This window comes from Caloenas nicobarica, chromosome 19 (assembly GCF_036013445.1).
Source record: "Caloenas nicobarica isolate bCalNic1 chromosome 19, bCalNic1.hap1, whole genome shotgun sequence".
NCBI lineage: Eukaryota > Metazoa > Chordata > Aves > Columbiformes > Columbidae > Caloenas > Caloenas nicobarica.
Window position 1 is genome coordinate 2,421,914 of NC_088263.1, and position 22,748 is coordinate 2,444,661.

The 22,748-nt window shown below is 52.8% G+C and overlaps 1 protein-coding gene across 6 annotated transcripts; it reads left to right on the forward strand.

Moving 5' to 3' along the window:
• The first annotated feature begins 1,841 nt into the window (after positions 1-1,841).
• TOR4A (torsin family 4 member A) lies at positions 1,842-8,863 on the forward strand. Of its 6 annotated transcripts, none has more exons than XM_065648725.1 (2): positions 1,842-2,135; positions 6,025-8,863. In XM_065648725.1, exons 1-2 carry the CDS (start codon positions 2,127-2,129, stop codon positions 7,630-7,632), a joined length of 1,617 nt encoding a protein of 538 aa, XP_065504797.1. In that variant the 5' UTR covers positions 1,842-2,126; the 3' UTR covers positions 7,633-8,863. The 6 variants fall into 6 exon arrangements, with proteins under 6 accessions (XP_065504797.1, XP_065504801.1, XP_065504798.1 ...); XM_065648729.1 differs by having other exon boundaries at positions 1,842-2,131; positions 6,029-8,863; XM_065648726.1 differs by having other exon boundaries at positions 1,843-2,131.
• Positions 8,864-22,748: the final 13,885 nt, after the last annotated feature.

Consider the following 22,748-nt stretch of genomic DNA (forward strand, 5'->3'; position numbering starts at 1 on the left):
GGTGGTGACACCAGGTCTGTGTCCCCAGCTGTAAGTGCCAGCCCTGTGTCACCCTGTGTGCATCATCATGTCACCTGCACGGGGACCCCATGGCTGTTCTTGCCCCCGCCAGGTTGGACAGGGGCTGGTGGTGGCCACTCTCCCTTGCTCGGGTCCCCGTCCCCATATGCCATCAGGCTCCCCCAGCTCCGCAGGGATCCCATGCAGGTCAGTCCCATGTCCCCACCGTAACCAGGAGCACGTCGCCCTCTGCTCCAGCCGTGGTCCCCACCATGTCCCTTTGTCCCCACGGCTTGCACGAGCAGGGCAAGCGTCCCTCCTGGCCGCACTTTGAGCCCCGTTTCCACCCTCTCTTCATTTCCTGCTGCCTTTCGGATGCTTCCTGCCCCCCCATGCCCCCTGTCCCACCCTGGGCCACTGGAGACGGCTCACACTCCTTCCCAGTGACAGCCAAACGTTTTTCTGGGCTGTTGGGGTTTGTTAACAGCCCTCGGGTGATGGCTAGGAGCTGCTTGCTTCTATTAAGAGTTTTTGGGAGGCATTGCTTTTGTGTTTTTTTTTTTAATGGTGCTTAACTGTGCTGCTTGGGGGAAGTTCTTGCCTTGCAAAAGCCTGAATTACCCAGAACAACATCTCTTTTCACGGCTGCTCTCGGAACACCCGCCCAAGCCCATCCGGAGGGGACCTCCAGCTCCGGGTCAGCCCTGGTGGGCTTCCCACCCTGCCAGCAGCTCCCAGCTGCCGGTGGCCGTCCTTCGGCTGAGCTCTTGTGCCTTCGTGCCACAGAAATCTCCACATTTGCAAGAATTTGTTAGGCAAATGCCTCCCTGGCCACAGCACATCTGGCTACCCGGCACAGGGTTGGGACACTTTGCGGGTCTGGGCGGGGGACCCTGCTCAGAGCATCCCCTCCCCGTGGAGGTGTGGGGACTGTCACGTGCATCACAGCCACAATGGGATCTGTGCTGTGACGCTCCGAAACAACCCAAACTGTTTTTCTTTTTTTTTTTTTTTTCTTCCCTCCCCCCATCCCTATTTTTGGTCTGCCACTTTTGCAGGGAGCAGATTCCAGCTGAGGTTTTATCCAAAAATAGGAGCTTGGCTGCCAAGAGGTTGTGTTTGGGCTACTCTGGCTTTGCCAAACAGGCTTATTTTTCAGGAAAAAGCCTTGGCCAGGTTGTACAAGCACAAGTGAGAGGTGGGGGATTTGGTAGGGCTGAAAGAAAGTGGAGCTGCAGGTGGAGGCGAAGAGGAGTTGCCGTGATGAACCTTGGTACTGCCCGGTACGGAAAAACCCCGCTGCTTCCTTCTTCCCTCTCCTAATGCTGCTGACGGAAGAAGTGGTTTTTCCCTGGGGGGGTTGTGCAGCAACAGCTCGGGGTGCACACAGTGGCTATTCCAGAGGTCGGCCCTGCAGCAGCTGTGCAGCCTGGCCTGGCTGTCCCATGTCCCCATGTCCCCCTGCCGCGGGGCCAGGCGCTGCCAAGGGGATAAAAGCCTCAGCAGGGTCGGAGCAGATTGGGGCAGCAGAGCAGGAACCCGGGGACAGACAAATCAACTATGCCAGACTTGCTATTTTTTTCCCAGACTTGCTATTTTTTTTCCCCACATTCACTCTCTTGTCATTCTCCCTGTTTTCCCTGCTAGGGAGAAGCTTTGCCCCTGAGCTGCACCAGCGCTAGCTCAGCCCCGATAACCTCTCTGCTCAGCATCACCACTTTAACATTTACCGGTGACAAGCTCCAGCCTAATTACACCCCAGAGGGTGGGGATGTTTTGCCCAAACTCGGGGCTTTCGAGGCCACACGACTGATGAGCTCATCCCGCTGTCCCGTCCCTGTCCCGCCGCGGCCGCCCAGGATTCGTGTTTCTTCGCACGATGCCGCCGTGACGGCAGCTGCCGAGGAGGCTTTGGGCGAGAGGGGGGAGAGAAAACCGTCCGGCAGCGGCCGTCCCGTGGCGCGGGGAGAAGGAAGTGCTGCCACGGCCACTCCTCCTCGCCATTTCCTCTCCGCGGTCGGGTTTTTATTCAGATGAGAGAGGGGCACAGGAGCAGCCGGCCCATCCGAGGCCGGAGGTTGGGTGCACCGGCTGAAGGGGAGCGACGGTGACCGGTCCCAAGGGAGATGCTGTGGGTAACTGCGCTCGGTCCGGCTCCCCCATCCCTCTCCCCACCCCGCGGGGGGTCACTGGGTCACCCCTTGGCTGCTTCGGGCTCCATCTCTGCCACTGTCTCCTGCTCGTCCCAAATGGCCCCTTTCTGCCAAAAACCACCCCAGTTTCATGGGAACCCTCCTGTTCCCACTGGTTTTGGATACTCCATGCTCTTCCGCTCCGTTGTTGCCCTTCGCGTTGGTCTTGGTCTTTGTGGCACACCAAAAGTTTGGGCTGGGTGCGGGGCCGGTGGGCTTTGGCAGCAATCAGGATTTTGGGGTGGCACAGGTGGGTTTTGCATCACCCTGGCTGTCACCCTTGCACTGTGTCTTTGGGGAGAGTGAATGCTTGCATGCCCTCAGCTTAAGCTTTGAAGCAAACCGCGTTTCTCAGCGTGTTTCCAAGCGGTGCCCTGGAGAGCTGCACCTCGGGGTGCCGGGGCCGTGCCGGCCTCTGCTGCGATCCGGGATTTCTGTTCCCAGGCACTGATGCCCTTTGATCTGTGTCCCCTGCTGCAAGGGGCCGTTTTGCTCTGCTTTTTCCCCTGGCAATGCTTGGTTTTGGACAGAGGACTTGGCTTTCAGCCGGCACGATCAGCCTTTGGGATTTTCCAGCTGGTCCCCTTTCCCAGCCGCTTTGCTGACCCAAAGAGCCTGAGTTTGGGGTGCAGCTCCTCCCTCTCCGGTACCCTTCTCAGGATTCAGGGGTTGGTACTTTAACCAGAGACACATTTCTCTGGCTGGCATTGGGCAGATGTCTCCCACAAACCAGACCCTTTGTACCTGCAAACACCATCTGCCCGGAGGCTGCGCCGTCCCGCTCCCCTCCAGCCCCGCTGCCTCCGGCTGCCCACGCAGGCTCGTTTGTTGTGGAAACCGTGTTTTGGCAGGAGCAGGGTGACACACGAATGCAAATGTTAGGGAGGAAGAGCTGAAGTAGGGCAGCTGGAGGTTTCTCAGGAGCATTTCCAAGAGCTGAGTGCGAGTCTTCCCATGATGAAGCCGGACTCGGCGTGGTGCAGCGGCTAATGGTGTTTACATGAGCACTTGTGATGCTGCAGACCTAATTGCTGGTTCTTTTTCCTTTCGTTTTCACTAAATATCTAATTGAGTTGCTGAAAGCTCATCTCTGCAGGCTGGCAGCGCCACTGGGCTGGCACAGCCGCCTGCCCCAGCCCTGATCCCATGTTGAGCAAGCGGGGCTGCTCCTGCAGAATTCGAGTCCTATGTAAATAACAGCAGGTCTTACGAACTGAGTCACGGTAAGGGTTATTATATGCGTGATGGGACAGATTTCTTGCTGAAGATGGCATTTAGTCCCTCCACCCTGCTTCGCGTGGTTCATCTGGAGGGCTGGGGATCCTGTGCTGGTGGGATGGATGTGCTGCTTGGGCTCTTGCTTGTGCAAAAGTGTTAGGATCATCTCCTGGCTAACGAGTGCACAGTCCTCACCCTTTTCTGTCGGCCTCGCAGGGACCTTGGGCTCCCCATGTGGACATGGTGGTGGTAGGAGAATCAGCTTCAGTTTTGAGGAGCCAAATCTCTTTGTGCTTGGGCTGGGGCAGGTGGGGATACCAGGGGGATCCCTGCTGCGTGCCGGCAGCTTCTGCGGGAGAGTGTTTGTCTTGTTTGTCACCAGCAGCATCCATCTGCTCCCTAAACCTTCCCCCGTGAACTCCCACAGCTTCCCCCGGGATTTAATCAACCCCCTCTCCAGCTGTGCAGATTTGGGGCTCAGAAAGCTTCACCACGTGTTTGTGTCGATGTGTATCGCAGCCCGAGGGTTGTCCTGGTGCCAGGTCGAGCTCTGCGGTGTCCCCGCTCCCTGGGGACCACGGTCTGTGCCCCAGGGGCAGCTCCCCAGCAGCTTTGGGGACAGCCACCCCATTGGGGACCTTCAGGCACTGTGTGAGCAAGGCACAGCGTGCAAGGTGGGGAGAAGCCGGGCTGTGACCCCAGGGTGGTGTGAGGACACCGGTGGCGTCCCGGCAGTGACATGCCTGGTGGTGGCAGCTCCCAGCCCTCCTGCCCAGTGCCGCCCCTGCCCTGCTTGCAGGAATCTCGTCCGGCTGGTTTTGCTCTGGGCAGGGCCAAATCCTGCACACGGTCAGCAATTAGCACTCTAAGCTAATTGCTGCACAGCAATAGCTCGTCCAGCGATTAGCGCTGGGGGAGCTGCTCACTCTGGTTTGGTTCCCACAACGAGCCAGCTGCCAGTCCAGAAACCAGCTCGTTCCTGGGACCGTGGCGAAGGCTTCGCTCGACGTGTCCTGGCATTTCAGAGGAGCTGGGAAAGGAGCCCGGTGAAGCGAGGAGGTGGCCGGGAGCGTTTCCCAGCGCCCGCGACTCCCCGCGCAGCCTCCCCGGCCTCCCTTTGGCTCTCGGTGCGCTGGCGCGCGGCCGCCTGCGTCAGCCCCGCCGTGGGGGGAGCGAACACTTTGCCAGAACGTGACATTCCGCAGGTTGGTGACTTCCTGCTGCGCTGAAGCGAGTTAATAGCAAACCTTTCGGGGACCTCCTCCTGCCCGGTGCTTTTGGCAAGAGCTAGGGCTGATTTTTCTGGGCGGCTGATGAAAGCGCCTTTCCTCGCCCTGGCCGTGCCGGCTTCCTGTTCTCAGGGTTGGCAATGTCACCGCAGCAAACCATCCCCTTGCGTCAGCGCTGCCGTGGTCCGGAGGTGGCAGGGAAATGCCCTCCCACTGTGACACAGCTTCTGTCACCACCGGCTTCATGCAGGGCAGGGACAGAGCTGTCCCCAGCGCTGCAGCACACGGAGGTGGTCGTGTGCCGGGTGGCCCCGTCCAGGCCTGGAGAGAAGTTTTCTCCTGTCGGCTTCTCTGCTGGGTCCATCCTTCTTGTCATTGCATCCTGCTGCTGCAGCGCATCCTCTCCTCTTCCTCCTTGTTTGCCAGCTGAGGTTTGTCCACGCGTTTGCTCTGCAGACGGTTTTTGCTCAGGATGCTCGTGTCCCTGCGCTCTCCTGTGTGGCTCTGGGGACTCACGCGGGAAGGACACAGCGGCCATCGCAGGTCCGGCGTGCGAGTGTGTGGGTGCAGAGGGCAGGGAAGGACCGTGGGGCAGGAGGGTCGGGGTGCTGTGGGGCAGCCCCACTGCTCTCCCCAGAGCCATGTGCAGGCTCAGTCACAACCACGTCAGTTCTCTGCAAGATGTCTGAGTGCCCGGGGCAGCCTCGGGAGCCGCGAGCAGAGGGCTGGACGCTGCCTTCACCTCCTCTCCACGCTGGCAGCGGCCGGAGCTGCCGGGCACAGCCCTTGACAGAGCCAGGAAAAATCCACACCCCCCAGGAGATGCTGTGGCACCCGACCTGCACTGCACGAGGGTTTCCACAGCAAGTCCCTCCCGTGCACACTTCCACACCCCGAAAGGTCTCTGTGGGGGTACGAGTGACTGTTTCCTTTGGGGTGTGTACATGAGTGTGTGTGGACGCAGGTGTGGCTTTGTGTCCTGCTTGTATTTAGCACAGGTAAGGGAACAGGACTGGGCAGCTCTGGTTCCAGCCCCAGGTCTGTCCGCTTCGTGTCGGGCTCGTGGCAGAATGTAGTGGAGCCCCCGGCTTTGGCTCCAGCCAGCTCCGAGCTTTCCTTCTGCACGTGAAGGCAGGGTTGGGTTTGTGATATGCATCGATTTGCATTTATTTATATTGAATTTCATCTATAGCTTCGTGTGTTCAGAGCGTCTTCCAGAAAGTTAGCTTAGCTCTGGAAGTGTCGCTCTGCCATCCTGCCATTGCTGATTGCTACAGGTAATCATTCTGCATGTCAGAAAGCGGCATATCTGTCTGATTTGTCTGTTATTAGTCAGTTCCTGATATTACAAAGATTAATTTTACATTGTCCTTTCTTTTCTTAAGAAAGAAGATGATGTGAATGGGCTGCAAGAACCAGACGGGATGGACGGAGAGCTGCCCTGCGCTGGCGTGGACGCAGAAGTGTCCTCTGCCACGGAGGATCAGGGAGGAGAGACACCCTGTGCAGAGAGCGATGCTGAAGGGGACGTGTCCTGTGCTGAGAGCGATGCAGAAGGAGAGATGCCACGTGCTGAGACCAACACAAAGGAAGAGGCACCTTGTGCTGAGAGCAGTGTGGAAGGAGAGCTGCCCGGCACGGACAGTGATGGGGAAGGGGAGATGCCCTGTGCTGAGGGCGATGCAAAAGGAGAGGCATCTTGCTATGAGAGTGATGGAGAAGAAGTGCCAGATAGTGAAATCCCTGCCGCTTCGAAGAAAATGTCTTCTATTTCTTCTCCTTTGCGGGCAATCATCCGCCTGCGAAGGCGATACTGGGGGCAAAAGAAAAGCCGTCTGCATTTAGAGCTCCCTCGAGAAAAATCTCCAGAATTTGGCCATACGAGGCTGCTTCAAAGGCAGCTTTCCCTGAACCGAACTGGCCTGTATGGCTCTTCCATGTCCTTGTTCAATCGGACCGGCTTCGAAACTTCCCAGTACTTCACCTTTGACACGTCTGTGGAGCAGCATGCTATGAAAAAATGCAGGCGGAAAAAAAATCGAAGGAAATCTAGAATAGTCCTGTATCCAGATAAAACAAAAAGATACCTTCCGACAGAGGAGAAGAGCAAGGCAAAACGCTGCCTTCTCTTGCTCATCGTCATTATCTTCTTCCAGATTCTCAATGCGATAGAGAACCTGGATGACAACCTCCAAAAATACGACCTAGATGGTTTGGAGAAAACAATGCACCGGGAAGTATTTGGGCAGAAGCTTGCTGTGGAAAGTATGATGGAGTTACTGAAAGACTATCTGGCTACCCACATACACAATAAGCCTCTAGTAATCTCTTTAAATGGCCCGACAGGAGTTGGGAAGAGTCACGTTGGCTGGCTGCTGGCCAAACATTTTCGTTCCGTCATGGACAATGACTTTGTGCTTCAGTACTTTGTTATGCATCACTGCCCCGACGGGGTGGCTCCTCTTACTTGTGAAATAGATCTGTCTGAGAAGATTTCTGACATAGTTACACGAGCTGAAATAGAAGAGAAGATACCGTTGTTTATTCTGGATGAGGTTGAACTCATGTCTCCAGTCCTGCTGGATACCCTCAGCCGCTTCTTTGAACCCAATCAAACCAATGAGTTCCTCAATGCCATCTACATTTTAATAAGCAACATAGGAGGTGGTGAAATAACAAAGTTTGTTATCCAGAATGCATCTGCTGAGCTTCTGCATCAGCAAAGGGGAGTTGAAGAACTGCTGAGCATTGTGCAGCCTGTCCTGATCGATGTCCACCCCCTCTGGAAATCTGCAGACATCGTCCCATTTGTTCTTCTGGAGAAGAGCCATGTCATAAACTGCTTCCTCGAGGAGATGCGGAGGGAAGGGCTGTATCCCGACCAGAAGCATATTGAAAATTTAGCGAGTCAACTCAGTTACTACACTACAGGGGACAAGCAGTACTCCAGGATGGGCTGCAAGCAGGTGGTGGCCAAAGTCAACCTGCTGTAGTCATTTACTGAGGAGATTAAGTCCTGTTCTTGAGATTTGCACAATTCTGGGTTTATGGAGGAGTACTGTGGCCAAGGTGTCCTTTCTCAGACCTGCGCCAGCTCTCTCCTGGTCGAGGTAGTAGGATGGCAGCCCGAACTCCTCTGTAACACAGTCTCTGTTCTCCTCCAGATGCTTCACTTGTTCCTAATGTTCTGTGAATAAAGCACAGGCAACAAAGCCCAAGCAACCTCCCATTAATTGTGAGATATTTGGGGTACTTTGTCATTAAGGAGTTGTGAGATGAGAACAGACGCTGTGGGTTATACACAGGAGGAAATAGTCACCGAGTTTCTGTCCCTGCAGCACACGGAGCTGTGTCTTGCTCCTTCTCCAGGCTCACAGTCTTCAGCTCTTTGTTTGTCTTGGTCCTGGCTGGCGATGTGCAGAGCAGAGGCCGTGCTGGACACCTGGGAGAACTGAGAGAATTTGTGGCTTCTTGTTCCCCAAACGTGTGGGCAGTCAGAGCTCGGCTTTCTCCAGCTCCTACATGACCGCGTGCTCCAGAGATCGCTTTTCGGACCTGTTCCTGAGCTGTTGCTCTTCTGAGCTCATACCTGAGCTCACCTTTGGCACCTCCAGCGAGATTTCTGCCCCGTGTGTCTGTTTGGGCTCGCCTCGAAGGCTGCTTGGCTGTGCCAGTCGGTGCAGAAATAACCGCCGGATTGTTTCAGGTCCGGTGGTGGCAACTCATCCTGCTTTTTGCTTCTGGGCACATCTCACCACACTCATTATCTAGAAAGCCCAAAATAGCAACTGACATATATATTAAGCAACACACATGCTGGAAAAGACAGTTCGGGCTGTCTGGGCCGAGATCAGTGGGAATCCTGGGCTTGTCCCCAGCCCTGTGAGGCCAAGAAGAGGTTCTTTGCCATTGGGACCCAGGGGAGAATGTGCTGCCTGGAAGCACCTCAGGAAAAGCACATGTCCGTGTTCTGAGCAGGCAAACCGAGCAGGTATTTATGGCATTGCTTTTTCAGGTTTTGGTTTTGTGCCTAAATCCCCTTCTACAATTTGCTGTGAATTATCACATACTTAATCCTGTGGATGTTTGCACTGGTGGTTTGATTTGCCTCTTTCTAATTATTGGTCTCCAAAGACTTCTGTCACAACCTCCTGCTTCCAGAGCTATCATCAGGAATAAATCCAAACTATCCTGAATAAAAGAATTCAAAGTACATTTCCTTTATTTGACTGAAATGTGGTTTTCCTCCCAAATTTCTCTTCTGGACCGATGTAGCTGCACTGTTGTGCCTGTGCTTCCCAGGGACTCGGAGTGGGAGCAGGGGCTGCAGCTTTGCTGTGGGTTTTTGCACCGTGATGCCTTTTGTGTGTGTGTGTATGTGTGTGTGTGTGTGTGTGTGCAGCTCCTCTGGCTACGCTCTTCGTAAGCCAGACCCAAAACCCACACCGTGTCAGGAGCTGTGTGCCGCACAGCTCCCCCATCCCCCAGAGCCACACGGGGGGACCAAGTTGGGGACCAGGGACGCTTGTCCTTGGCTGAGATGATGCTGGGCTGGAAAGCCTGTACATGGTTTCTCCTCTTTAAGTTGTCCAGCAGAGAAGCCTTTTTCTCCTGTAGAAGGGCTTGTGAGAGCAGCTGGGCAGAGAGCAGGAGGGGCTGTGCACATGGGAAGGGCTCTGAAGAGAACTGAGCCACATCCTAGGCGCAAATGCCCACAAAAAGTGATGCGTGTGAGCTGGTTTCCATAGCTTAGTGAGACTTTACTACCAGGACAGTTAATATGTTTTTATCCTGGATAAGACACACAACTCCAGCTGGGAGAGGGCCAAAGGTTATTTCTGGTTTCTTCTACCAAGTTCTCTCATTTCTGGGAGAGGAGCTCAAAGCTCAAGAGTGCAACAGGAGAGGTGTCCCCCACACTGACTCCCCTGTGCCTTCATCCAGCTCCTCAGGATCCTCCAGGCGAACGGGGCTGCCTGAAGTGCGGGACCTGCCACATACATCTGCCATGAAGGTGGCTGTGGGTGGCACTGGGGAGGCTTCTTTGGTTGGCAAGAGCTCAGTTACAAATTCCTGTTGTGCTTAGAGCAGTGATTTATGGTAAGCAGCTCTGTGCAAAGCACAGCCAGTTCAGTAATTAAACCAGCACTGGGATAGCCATTCCCCATCATGGGCTGGCAGGGGCTCATGGGGAGACCAGCAGGTCCTCTGCACCCCACAGCTGCATCCTGAATTCCGAGGGGTGTTTGGGCCGAGTTCTCTTTTTGCATTTACCCCGGGGAAAGTGCAGGGTGATTCCAACCAGGTGCAGAGTGAGGATGTGGGACCAGCTGCTGTTACTGCCCACGAGAGCACGGCAATGATAAAGGAGGGTAAAAGTAAATATGAAATAGCGTGTGTCTTGCACAGGGTGGAACCTGGGACCACACTGGCCTGGTCTGCTCAAGGCTTGCCCAGGCTCAGGTCAGAGGGCCCCATGGCACGAGCTGCGTTCCCTGTCACATGCGGCATTGTCAGACTCTGACAGAGCAGTTGTTCCACCTCCAGGAATACAGAAGGTGCGCCAATAACAAACCTTGAAGGCATTAATGAGTCCTTAATCTGCCTCACCTGACCAGCTCCCCACACCCAGGAACACTTCAGAAACCCTATTTAAGCTCAGCTGGAGCCATCAGTCCCTGTGGGAGCTGTGTTGGAGAAGCGCTGGTGCCCAGCCCAGCCCAGCCCAGCCCCTTCTGTGCCTGGTGACGGGCTCTGCTGATCCAAGACCTCAGCCTGTAGCCTGACATTTTGTCTTGCCCCATCACCATGGACCTGCCTGGCCACTGCTGGACCTGGCTCTGATCTGTGCCTTGTCCTCCTGGCCTCGGACTGGACCCATCTCATCCCTGTGGTATTGCTGGATCTGGACTTTTGGGTTGCTCTGGACTCTTGCTTGGACGTGGCCACCAACTCAGATGTGCCCCAGTCTCCCGAGCAGGTCCTGTGGGCTGGACCCTGCTGGGCCTGGGGTCCCACATGCTCCCTCTTCCCTGATGGCTGCGCTCGAACCCCCCCAGCCAAACCAGCAGCAAAGGAGGGAAAGAACTTTTAAGAAACCCTGAGGGAAGCAGAATGAGACACTGAACACCTAGAACTTGTGGGTGCAGGGAGTCTCATGCAGGCCTTTCCCACTGTGTGTGATTTGACTACGGGCAAACCATTTATTCCATAAATGCAACAGCCTGGGTGAGCTCTGTGCTAACCAAACCAGCTGTATGGCAGCGATATTTTATAATGCTAATCACAGATCACTGCATGAGCCCAATTTAAGTTTTATATTAATTATTTAGCTTAAGTAGGTGTGTTTCAAATAGAATGAATCACTCAGAATTATAAGGTTCTGTGATTTTTTTTTTTTTTAAATTTTTTTTTAAATATACTGTTTGCTTTGTGTTACTTAGGAAGCTGAATTTGCTGGTCTGGTATGTTGTAAAAGTCCAGCTCATATTTACCCAACTTGTATCTACTTAATGAAAACAAAGCAGCTGCAAACCATCAACACCACCTGCAAGATAAGGCCTGTTTTGCACTTCGCTGAGGAAAACAGGATTAATTTGGGCAGAATTACACCTTCAAGGCTGGCATGAAGCGGCTTCAGACTATCAACAGTGTCTGCAGCTGAACAAATCATGGGCCTGTCTGAGGTTAGTGAAAGGATCTGATGAGAACAAGAAGACCCTAGACTCAAATATTGCTGTTGGACTGAATTGTGGTGTGAGGGGGTGGGTAAATAGTCTGTAAGATAAGAATAATAGTCTGTTATAGTAATAGTCTATTATATTAATAGTCTGTAAGTCCCCTGTCATTACCCAGGGACTTCTAAGCTTGGCTGGAACCTCTGTGAAGGCACCAGCTCAAGCTGACCCTGCTGCTGTACTATATGAAATTATTTATTTCTATGAACTTTGATGCCTGAGAGTTTGATTGGAGAGACCTGGGATCCAGATTTGGGAGAGACCAGGGCCCTGGAAAGGAGGTAAGCAGACCAAGATGCAGAATGATGAAACTTCGAAATCCCAGCCAAGCGATGTAAAGAATCAGGTGTTCGCGTGTAATCCTTTGGCCATAAACACATATAATCCCGTACCTGTTTTCTCCTACCCTCCATGTCTTGGATATGAACTGCTGGGTAAGTCTGGATCCAGCTGCACTCAGGCTGCTCTCTCTGAGAAGGAGTTTAGAGAGCAAGGGTGTCTGTTCTGAACCTCGGGAGTCAATGGGGGGCCTCCCTTTGCCCTTTCGCGTCTCCTGTCCCCACAGCAATCGCTCTGAAACAGCTCTCACCTGATTCACCTTGGCACATTTCCTCCGTATAGTGAGTACTAGAGTGAACCTTGTGATCGAGCTCTAAGTCGCGCTTTTCTTTAAGTGATTTAAACACTGTGCCACAGCAAGCAGGACGCTACACCGCTCATCCACAATGCCAGGCAGCAGCGCTGTGGCCCAGGTTCCCAGGACACCCCTGTGGGGGGACACGGCTGCCTCCTCCGCGTGGCCGGGGGCTGTGGGAGGACGAACCTGCCCGAGTTTCTCCATGGACACAGCCCAGCTCCAGCCAGAGGAAGGCGGGCGCACGCACACGTTCTGTGTGAGCTCTGGCTAACTTCAGCTGCCTCCAGGAAAAGAGGTTTGTGTTTAAATGTTCCTAAAAAGGAGCTAAGCCCAGCTGCCTCCATTCATCAAAGCGAGCCTGCCTGAAGCTGTCTCCAGAGGTGGGTGCTGGCTGGTGTGGTCAGCCTGGCTGTGGGGCTCAGTCCTCCCCGGGGTTTATTTCTACCGTGGGAAGATGCTCCAGTCCACAGTACTGGGCCAGAGCTGCCCTGTTACACACCACAGCATCCTGCCAGCCTTGCTGGGCTTGGCCACTCCCAAGCGCTGCTGAAGCTGCCCCTACTGCAGCGTGACAACCCAGCAGGACCTTGTCCTCACCAGCTGATGGCTCTGGCCGTGATGGCTCTATCACGACCCACAGGCGACATGTGACGTTGGCCTGCGGCACCTGGACAGTGTTTGCAGACAGAGGTACCACTGGCAGGAGGTGCAAGGGCAGCACTAAGCCCATCTCCTCATACATTAATGCTATGCCCTTGCACATAGGGCAAGGAAGAGCTGCTGATGATCCCTAGAAGGTTAAGTTCTCTGTCGCTTTCTTTCCATCTCCTGTAGTCTGCACCAAACAGATGAGCTACAACCAGGAAAGCAAATTTGAACATGGGCGATGGCAGGGGAAGGTCGCGGGCTGCAGCAGGGGAGAAAAGAGCAAGGACAGCTCGGGTACGGTAGAGCTCTCCTGATAGCTGTGAGTGATGCAATTCACCCAAGGGTGCAGAGGGAAACGCCTGCAATGGCTTTTGAGACCAGGTGATGAGGGGGTGAGACGCTGAAAGGTGGAGGGAGGACAAGTACCACCTCTCCTTGGGAAGGAGGAAGAACTCACAGGCAAATATGTGACCGAATACATTTCCTGTGAGTGTATAGAAGAGATGGGAGAAATAACATCCAACATTTCCCAGGTTGTGACCATAGAGTTGAATTTCCTCCTCTGACGGGATATGTAAAGAATAGCTGTTAATAGTTACTGGGATGAACTGGAAAGAGTTTTCCAGAGCTGGGGAAATTCAATATTCCCCTAACAGTGGAGAGGACAGAGGTTGGAGTTTGTCTGCCCATTGAATTTGGAGGGGATGGGGAGCCAAGAGGCATGCAAGCATTGCAGAAGTCAGGCTTGGGATGAAAAGCATAAAGTGGAGGAAAGGTCTGAAAGAAGGTGCTGCAGAGGAGGGTGGGCGTGAGAAAAGGCACGTTCCAGGATGGGGAGGGTGAAAGGCTGGAAGGAAAATAAGCCTGGGAGGGATCGCAGCCCTCGACATGGGGAAAAATACCACAGGGTTGTGAGAAAGGCAAACATCCCATAAAATGTATAAATAGGTGTGTTGCATATGCGAGGGATGAAGTAATGCGGGGCCAGGCGCGGTGCCTGGCTGGAGCACCCAGCCCATATTTGGGCACCCTCCTGGGGACGGAGCCCGCGGGGCGGCAGCACCAGCCGTCGCACCCGCAACAGCGAGCGCCGGGATGGGGTTTGTGCAGCCTGGGGAAAGTTTCAGGTGAAGCACGATAAAAGGTTTTAAATACCCAAAAGACCAGGAGAAGGGAGAGAGCGGTGCTTGATTTGACCAGTCCTCCTTGGGCAGGGCGTGGAGTTGGCTCCAGAGAGTGAGATTTAGGTTAAACTTTAGGAAAATTGCTGTAGGTGCAGCAGTGAAGCACCAAAATGGATTGATGTGAGTGGCTGTGGAATTGCTGCCACTGAACCTGGGGACAGAGAAGGATGAGGATGGTTTAGCCAGAGCTGCAGGACTCTGCCTCAGTGGTCTCGCAAGGTCCCACTTTCCCCATCTTCTGTCACCCCTGGGTGACAAGGGTCAGCTCTTTCTCCTACCCAACACACAGCTGGTCATGCTTGTAGTGCTTAGTCTTCCCAGAGATCACACCAATTTAACATTCCTCCTCTGTAATGGATTTGTTTCAGTTACTAAAATACGTGGGTTTAAGTGCAAAGCACCTGCGTCTGAAAACTGTCAGCCTGGGGAAGTGTGGTGAGATCAGCAAGTAACTCCCCAAATGGATTGATGTCCCAGGTGGAATGAGCTAAAAGGACAAGGGAATCAGCCAGCATTGAAACTAGAGTATGCAGAAGAGTTAGTTGTACACTAAACTAATCTAGAACCCTATTTACTTCTCCTTGACACTTTTCCCTTATTGATTCAGTTTACTAATAGTTATTAGATATGATTTTAGGGTCTACATCTAGAGCTGCCTTGAAGGACTTGTGGCCATCTCCAGGAAGCACCTGCAGAAGGGCCAGACCTCCCCAGTGTGGTTCGATGTGACAGTGACAGACGTGGAGCTGGTCGGTGGTTCCGCATGTCACTGTGCAGGAGCAGAGCTCTGCAGTGTGGGAGTCGGCATTGGCTCCTGCCCCTCTGGCCCTGGGCATCCCTGCAAAGGGCCACTTATGTAGGACATACACAGTACAGGATCTTCTGTGGATGCTGTTTGGAGTTGACTGACACTGCGCATCCTGTGCTGTTTTATCAACCGATCCCTCGGGCTGCGATTCAATGCTCTAATTTCGGTACCTCTGAGTAAGTCTGCCTGGGATTTCCCCACCCCTGCCTCCTGGAAAGAGCCTGCCCGGAAACCCAGGGCTGGGAAAAGCCATGTAAAAAACCTTCCCCAAGCCACAGCTCATGCTGTGGGCTCCCTGGGCAGGTTGGACCCCAGGGGCCATGTGGTGCCCACGCAGCCCCCACGTTATTCCAGCCCATTGCATCTCTGTGCTCCCTGATGCAGCTTCAACTGCTCGCGTGCTGCTCATGGAAACCACCACCCCTGCATCCCACCCCAAGTACCCTGCTGTGCTCGCCAGCCATCCTCACCTGGCACCTTCTGTCCAGGACAGAGCGAGCTCATCCTGGTCAAACTCGTGCTAAGTTGTGGGCCAAGCCCTGCTTAGTCTGCTCCTACAGCCCTGGAAGCAATCGCTCTGCTGCCCTGAGCGACAGGACATCTTTGGGCACATCTTGCCCTGCATTTGTCTCTTATTGCTAACGGTGCCTCTCCCTGCTGGGGCTTTGCCCTGGGGGTGTGCCTGGAGGGGCCACCGTGCTGTCCCCAGCTCCCAGCCTCGCTGCTCCCGCCTGGGCCACCTCACCACATCCCCATGGCTCGTTTGTGTTAACTTTTGGCATCAACCCCATGTTCCCCAGAAGGGAATAAAGGATCCAGGCCTACGGAGCCCGTGCTTCACCTGACCTCCATGAGATCTGTGTATATTTTTGTGGCTAGCAAGTGGTATGTGGAAAAAAAAAGGTAAAGCATTAACTGCAGCCAAAACCTCTGTTTTCACCTGTACCTTTGCTGCTTTCCTGTTCCTGTAATGTTCTGCGCTACCTAAACACTCTCACGCAAACCAGACCCATGTGGTATTTCAGCTGTTCTTCCAAGAAAAAAAAAGGGCTTTAAAATCCTGGAGAAAGATGTTCCCAGAACTTATGGTTTCCACTTAAGCTCTCCGAGCCACCCGACAGAAAAGCCGTGTGCAGGTACAACAGAAGTTGCAGGCAGGACTACCTGAAATTGGGGAATCTGGTTTTGTCCTCCCACCCACCCCGCCCCCAGCTGCCATGTTTTCACAACACGATGCTCTATTTCCCGGTAGCTTTTCCAGTGTCGCAACCAAAGAGATGTGTACTCCTGTTAGCTGGCATGCCGTGGCATTCCCATCGTGTGCCGTTTCTGTGATATATCACAGCAAACCACCCAGTTCTTCCTGAGATGACCTCATGGGATCAAGGTTTCTGAGTCATGGGCTCGCTTTGCCTTTGACAAGGTCCTGCTATCTCTCTGGGTGCTGCAGGGGCCTTGGAAAGTCAGTTCTGAGCTTTTTCTTTGAGCACAAGCGGGTCCTTGGCTTCAAGGTTCTTCTTTCTCGCTCCAACGTGAAAAAGGGCTTGTGTGCCTTGGGTTTGCTCCAACTATTTCAGATGATGTAATGAGCGTTTCTGCCCCTCCCTGCAGACTTCTTCAGCACAAATACCACTGTGATTCTAGGATGGCTTGAGGTCAGAACATGATACTGAACATTGCAGAGCACCTTGGCCTGACGCGACCCAGTGTCCTCAGCTCCATCAGTGCTACAGCCTCTGGCATCTTCAGCTGCAAAAGCCTCTCCGTGCTGGTCCTGTTACTCCCATGGCCCATGTCAAGGCCTTCCACGTTGCACCCTTGTGCCAAAGATCCAGCACCTCCACCTCTGAATGCTGGTCCTGATGCAACCAAGGCTCAGCTTTTGGCTTTGGTGATCCATTGGTGAAATGCACGGAAGCCTCTGGGTTAGAGGGGGCTGATGAAATTCAGTTCTTTGGATCCATCTCAACAGAAATTGTTTTTCTTCTCCTTGCACCTGGTGGGCAGAAGATCTGCTTCTTGCAGTGCTGATTCATCTTAGTTCTCACTTGAGGAGAATCCAGTGACCTGCTTGGACAAGCTCACCTGGGAGTTATAAATACATCCCTGTGTAATACTCTCATGACAATAAGCTAATGGGTAATGATGATTGCCAATAAGAACAGGATTTGTCCCTACAGGTAGAGCCCCCTTGTTTTGAGGTTGAGTTATTACTTGCCTCCCCACAGGTGGGTGCTGGACAATGCCAGTGAGATGGATTAGGTGCATCATGTGGAACTTCACTGAGAAACCTCTACGTGACTAACACAAGGTGATGCCACTGGTGGCAGAACTAGAGCCAACAGGCTGGACAAGCTGCGTTTCTGTCCATCAGGAGCTGCCCCTTAAGTGCACTGAGGTCAACAAAGCTCATATGATGGGACAAACTAATCGATCTTCCTCCTTGGATATGATCCTGGTGGAAATAAAGGGGGTAGCTGAACATAATACTGAATGTTTGATTTTTGGCCTTTAACATCCACTGTTCACTCAATATCCAGGTGTATTTGGTGTCCCGTTTGGGCAGCTGCTTGTGGCATTTTCTCCCCTGAACTGAGCTGAACCAGCCTGAAACCCATGGCCGGGGAGTGGAGGATTCATTACTAATCCCCAGCCTGACTCATTCATGTGTTGGGACCAGGGCGGCTCCGAGGGCCTGACACCCCAGGGCAAAGCAGCAGAAACCCATGTGAATTATTTTCTTATCGCATGCTTCTTATAAACCACTTCTGTGATTTAGGTGCTACCTGACAGTATTGCATCAGTGGTGGGAGCTGGATGCCTGGCATGGCGTGCATTTAGGACACTGTCGCTGAGCACAGCTTTAGCCATCGGAGCTCAGGGACAAGTCATGTTAACCCTCTGACCATCCTCTGTGAGATATGGTGACCAAAGAGGCTGCTCGAGCCAGTTCCTACATCTGAGGAGCTGCCTTGCAATGAGCTGCCAGTGATTCTGGAAACAGCAATTCGTCTCCCAGCCCTCTGAGCTTTGCCTTGTAGAGAGGAAAAAGATGACCCAAGACACTAAAGTTCTGTCTTCAAGCCCTGGCTGTGTCTCAGGTTTAAGCACTCATCTGGACAGTGTGAGAGACTGCCCTGAGTAAGGTGTTTTTCAGCAGAAAGTATCTTGAAGTGAGCTGCTGGCTCCGCTGCTTGGTTTAAATGAGGATTGGGGATGATCGCAAAAGCCAAAGGCAACGTCGCCACATGGAATTCATGACCCATCACCTTGGAGGTGCTGGGTGGTACATACCTAGAAATGGGACTCCATGCATTGTAGTTGCCGTGTTAGTAGCAATAGTTTGGTTTTGCCCAAGAGGTAGTTTCCAGTGGAATAAGCCTGATGACAGAGTTTTCACATCGTGACAGCAAGTGACATGATAGTGATTTACAATGCTGAAAGCACAGAAGTTTGATGCCTTGTGACTTAAAGCCAACATCATTTTGCTCTTCTGAGAAGCAGCAAGCAAGCAAGCAATGTTAGGGAGCCCAAAGGACAAGGGCAGAAATCAAAGAACAGTTTTAAAATTTGAATTTTTGCCCGTTGTGGCTTCGTGGTGGCTAAAGGCTGCCTGAGAAGACTTAGGAGATATTTTATTCTCACCTGCTAGGAGCAGGTGTAAGGTGCCCAACACTGACAAAAACCCATAAGTTTGCAGCTAAATCTTCTAAGTTCATGACAAAGATCCTCGAGAGCTGGAGATGTCTCCAGCAGGTTTGTGGGCACTCAGCCCTTTCAGGCTCTGTTTAGTCATCATAAGGCACAAAGAATCTGAATGTGAGTGTTGTTTTCTTTCTCCTTTTCTGGGCATATCTGAGATTGAGCTTGCCAGAGCAAGTGCTGAGGTTGCCCGTTTTTCTGGGGCGCAGTGCTGAGCTTGCACAGCATCATGACAGAAACTGGGGTGTCCCACCTCCATCCCTCTGGCTCAAGGCCAGAGATACTGGCAGAAGGGATGGGAAGGTGAGAACATGCCTGTCCTCAGACTCCTTTTCTGTTCTTTGTAGCGGACAGGTGAATTTTAATGAAGGATACACTCTCAAGGCAAAGTCTCGTGACAGACAGAACCGGGGAGGAGAAAATTTGGAGCGTGCTCCTACACTCCTGTTAGCAGCCAGTGCCCGTGGGCAGATATGTTGTGCTGGGGGTAGAGACATTCCAGAGCGGTTTGTGAGTCAGCCCAGCTCCTCCCATCGTAACTTCACTCATCAAAGCAAGTATTTATAGCACAGGTAGGAGTAGGGAGAGAAATCAAAGACGACCTTCCCAGAAAGACGCATAAATCACTCCAAGAGTTCAGCTCTGGGGTTCTGCGTTTTTTGCTTTAATGAGAATAAATAAAAACGCCGTTCTTATTGCTAATATTTCTTAATATTATTTCATCAGTCTGCTTTTTGAATTAAAACCATCTTCGAGCAAAGAGATATTTCCATAGAGTTCTCCCAGTTTTCAGAGCTACCCCAGCAGGCTGCTAAGGACATGCTGTCTTACACTGGAGAAAGCATTTTCCCCAGCACAGATCTACTGAAAAACAATTCAGAAAGCCTGCCCAGGCCGATGTTTGCTGTCCGAACTGCCGGGAGACCTCCAGGCCTCCCAACAAAGCGACCCAGGAGAGCCAGGAAGGTCTTGTACCCAGCCCACGTGAGAAAATATTTGCCACGTCAGGAGAAAGACCTAGTCAAGCGGTGGCTGCTCTTCTTTGCTGGCATCATCCTCATGCAGGTCTTAACTCAGGATCCTGAGCAAGAGAGAAAAAGCCTTAGAGAGCAGCCGCCCTGTGCACCAGCATCGCAGCTCAGGGCTGTAGGGAACAGCTCCAGCGAAGACCGAGCTGTTTCAGAGGCCCCGACAATCATCTTCTCATCAGCTTCTGGGCACCAGCCTCTCAGGCAAACCACAGCAGATGTGCTGCAACAAGCACGGAGACGACCGCACGCCTTCTGCAGGCAATGCGTGACCGGTTTCACCCGCGCAGAGCACTGAGGCGCCTGCAAGAAGCTGAACTCCTGCTCTCGGACATCGACTGCCAGAGCACCAGCAGCAGCAGAGGTGGCCTGTGGACTCCTGCACCCCTCTGAGGGGACGCGAGGACTCTGGACGGTGACATGGGGCCAGCGGTGGCCAGAAGAAGCGTGGAAGAAAGCCCGGGGCTGCAGCAAGAGCTGTGCTGATTTGGTTGTGACTGTAATTAGAGATTGCGTTTCCAAGAGTCATAACAAAAGGCTGCGGGAACTAGATTTACGCTCCTGGGTCGGGTTTGTACTTTGCTGACCTACCGGTTACTGTTGCATAACTTTTTTCAGTGCCTCCGTTTGCATGTTGTAATTTACTGTCAGTTCTCACAAATCAGAAGAAAGCATCTCAGCTTTCAAACCAAAGAGACTGCAAAGATCCTGTGTCTTTTTCTTCCTCGGTAACACTGTAAGAATAAAACTGCTAAGATTGTACTTTCATAATGTGTTTCATCTGAGATTTTAAAGTTAAGGTTTGTCCCCTTGCTGCATGTGGAAAAGTGCTGACCGTCCTGGGGAAATAAAACTGTCCAACCAGCAAGAATAGCGGGGTCAGAGCCACGGCAGGACCCGGACACCGACATGCTGGTGCCCAGAGGGTTCACAGACCCAGGTCAGCATGAGATGGGACACAACATGAGCCACAGCAGCGGGCTAAGGTCTTCTTGGGAAAAAATGGGGTGTCCCATAAAGGAAACCATGGGACACGCTGGGAAAGAGGGTTGGTCAAGCGAGAGGTTGAACTGGAGATCACCAGCGGTCCCTCCTAACCAACACTTCTACCCTTTTTGTGTTTGTCAGAGGGTTACTGGGAGTTTAGCAGCGCTTTGTGGTTCTGGGCATGAAGTACAGGATTAGCCACTGGTCCAAGGCAGCATGTTCGTAGGTCTTTTTGAAGAGAGTGAGTGTGGTAGTGTTTGGGAGCTCCACAGAAAGGCACAGCCTGGGGTGGGTCCTCCCAGACATGAGAAGGCTGCTTGAGTTAGGAATAAAGGAATCTGGCTCAGGAACTGCTTTTGCTCCTTGTGCAGCCGTGGGGCTTATTGCAAAGGCTTACAGCTCCTTGCTGGAAATGCAGAGCCTAGGATTTTCAGTGGATGATATTTTGAGCTTATTGAATTTCCTGGGCTGTTTTATCACTGAGCCCCTGCGGGTGGGATTTGGCTGGTTTAGGTGTTCTGAGGAACGTCTGAGTAAGGCTGCCCGGGATTTCCCCAGCTCAGCACCCTGTGAAGATCGTGCCTGGGAGCCCAGGCCTGTGGAAAGGCCACCTGGAAAGCCTTCTCCAAGCCATGGCCCATGCTCCAGCCACATGTATCTCATGTATCAGGGCTCCCCACCATGAGGGTCAGTCCCAAAAGGCCTCTGCACCCCCCAGCTTTGCCCTTCAGGTCTCCAGTCCAACCTTCCACTCTGCAGAACAACTTCCAACTTTTGCTGAATTTCTCAGGGCTGTGTCCAACCCACCTTTAAAAATCTCCAAGCATGGAGATTTCACCACCTCCCTGGCCAACCTCTTACGCTTGCCTGCGACTCAATTCAGATCTTCTCCATGCCGTACATAGTGTGCCTTGTTCATTGAGCAACGTGTGTAAGAAAGCAGGTCTTCTAATGGCAACAGCAATTAGTTCCTCAGGCCATGATAAGAGCAGAACTAAATGTTTCATAGTGACCTAGAGCAGCCGTACGTGACCCAGGGATGGAAGGAAGCTGGATCACACGTGCGGTGATTGCAGAAGAGGTGTAGAAAAGCCAAGTGCAGCACTGCAGGCCACAACAGAGAAGAGCAGGGAGCTGCAGCCCACGGCAATTACAGAGACTTGCTTATCTTGGAAAAAAATGTAGCTGAAAAAGCTGAGTCACTGACAGAATTTATCTATGAGTTCTGTGGGTGGTGGTATAGGATGAGCCCTTCAGAGGAGCTTTACATCCCACATGTAGGCAGGGGAAGACGTGCAGCCACAAGGAATAACTGAACGTGGAATTTTGTAAAATTCTGGAATGGTAAAGCTCGTTGAAAATAAAAAAGATCTTTCAATAATAGTGGTTGTTGCTGAAATCTTTCAGAGTTGATGGTAAACCTGGTGATCAAGGACTTTCCCAAAGACCAGCATATCCCGATGGCATCAGGAGAGGGCAGCAGAGACAGAACCTGAGCAAGATCAGAACAAGCTGCCTGCAGTGGTTCAGACACCCAAATACGAAACCGCAATGGCGCATGTACAAGAAATTGCTGAGGATGCTGTCAGTACCTTGCAGAGAGCTGATGTGGTGGGAAAATAGAACTGTCAAAACAGACGAATGTGCTGGGACATAACACACCAAAATGTACACGGAGATTCCTTCAATATATTAAAAAAATAAATAAGAACCAACCAAGTCTTACAAGTGAGAAATTTTATTGTTCCATACAGTGTTGGACAGTGAGCTGAGGTATATGGTAATGCAGACGTGACAGAAGCCACCATCAACCAGCATCCAAGCCAGACTTTGGCAGCTTAAGTCAGTGCAACTACTGAAAATTCATTTCAGACCTAGTGCCTTGAATGAGCTAAATACAAAAAGAACCATTACAGTCAGGCTGCTGCATGAAGTCTAGCATTTCACGTCGTGGTTAGCCCCTGCTCCTACCTGTTATGTTCCTGTCTGCTGCAACACTTGCTTTTGGCAGATGCAACATGGCCAGGACCAGCTCCGGCCGAGGGCAGGAGCGAAGGACACGGCCGGGAGCGCACGTCCCTGCTCCGCAGCACGGTGCTGGCAGTGCTGCCGCCCAGCCCACCCTCGCCCAGCCCTGTTGTAGCTACTCCCAGGCCTGTGCATCAGCAGGGCAGTTCACAGGTACATGCACCAGCTCCAGCTGAGCTCACAGAGGACGAGGCAAGATGGCTTTGGGAGCCCTGCGGTGCCCCAGAGGGATAATATGTCTGCACTACACCGCACTCAGCAGAGCAGCGTATCCAGACAGGCTCCACAGCTGGGACATGCCAGGACCCAGCCCTGCACTTGCATTTCCAGCCCTGCACAGGGCTTGAGGC

What these genes read in the sequence shown, in the direction of transcription:
- TOR4A (XM_065648724.1), top strand. Translation starts at nt 4,780, where the DNA reads ATGTCACCGCAGCAAACCATCCCCTTGCGTCAGCGCTGCCGTGGTCCG. An exon ending in CTCCTTGTTTGCCAGCTGAG is followed by an intron (nt 5,071 to 6,024) that starts GTTTGTCCACGC and finishes TCTTTTCTTAAG; the next exon opens with AAAGAAGATGATGTGAATGG.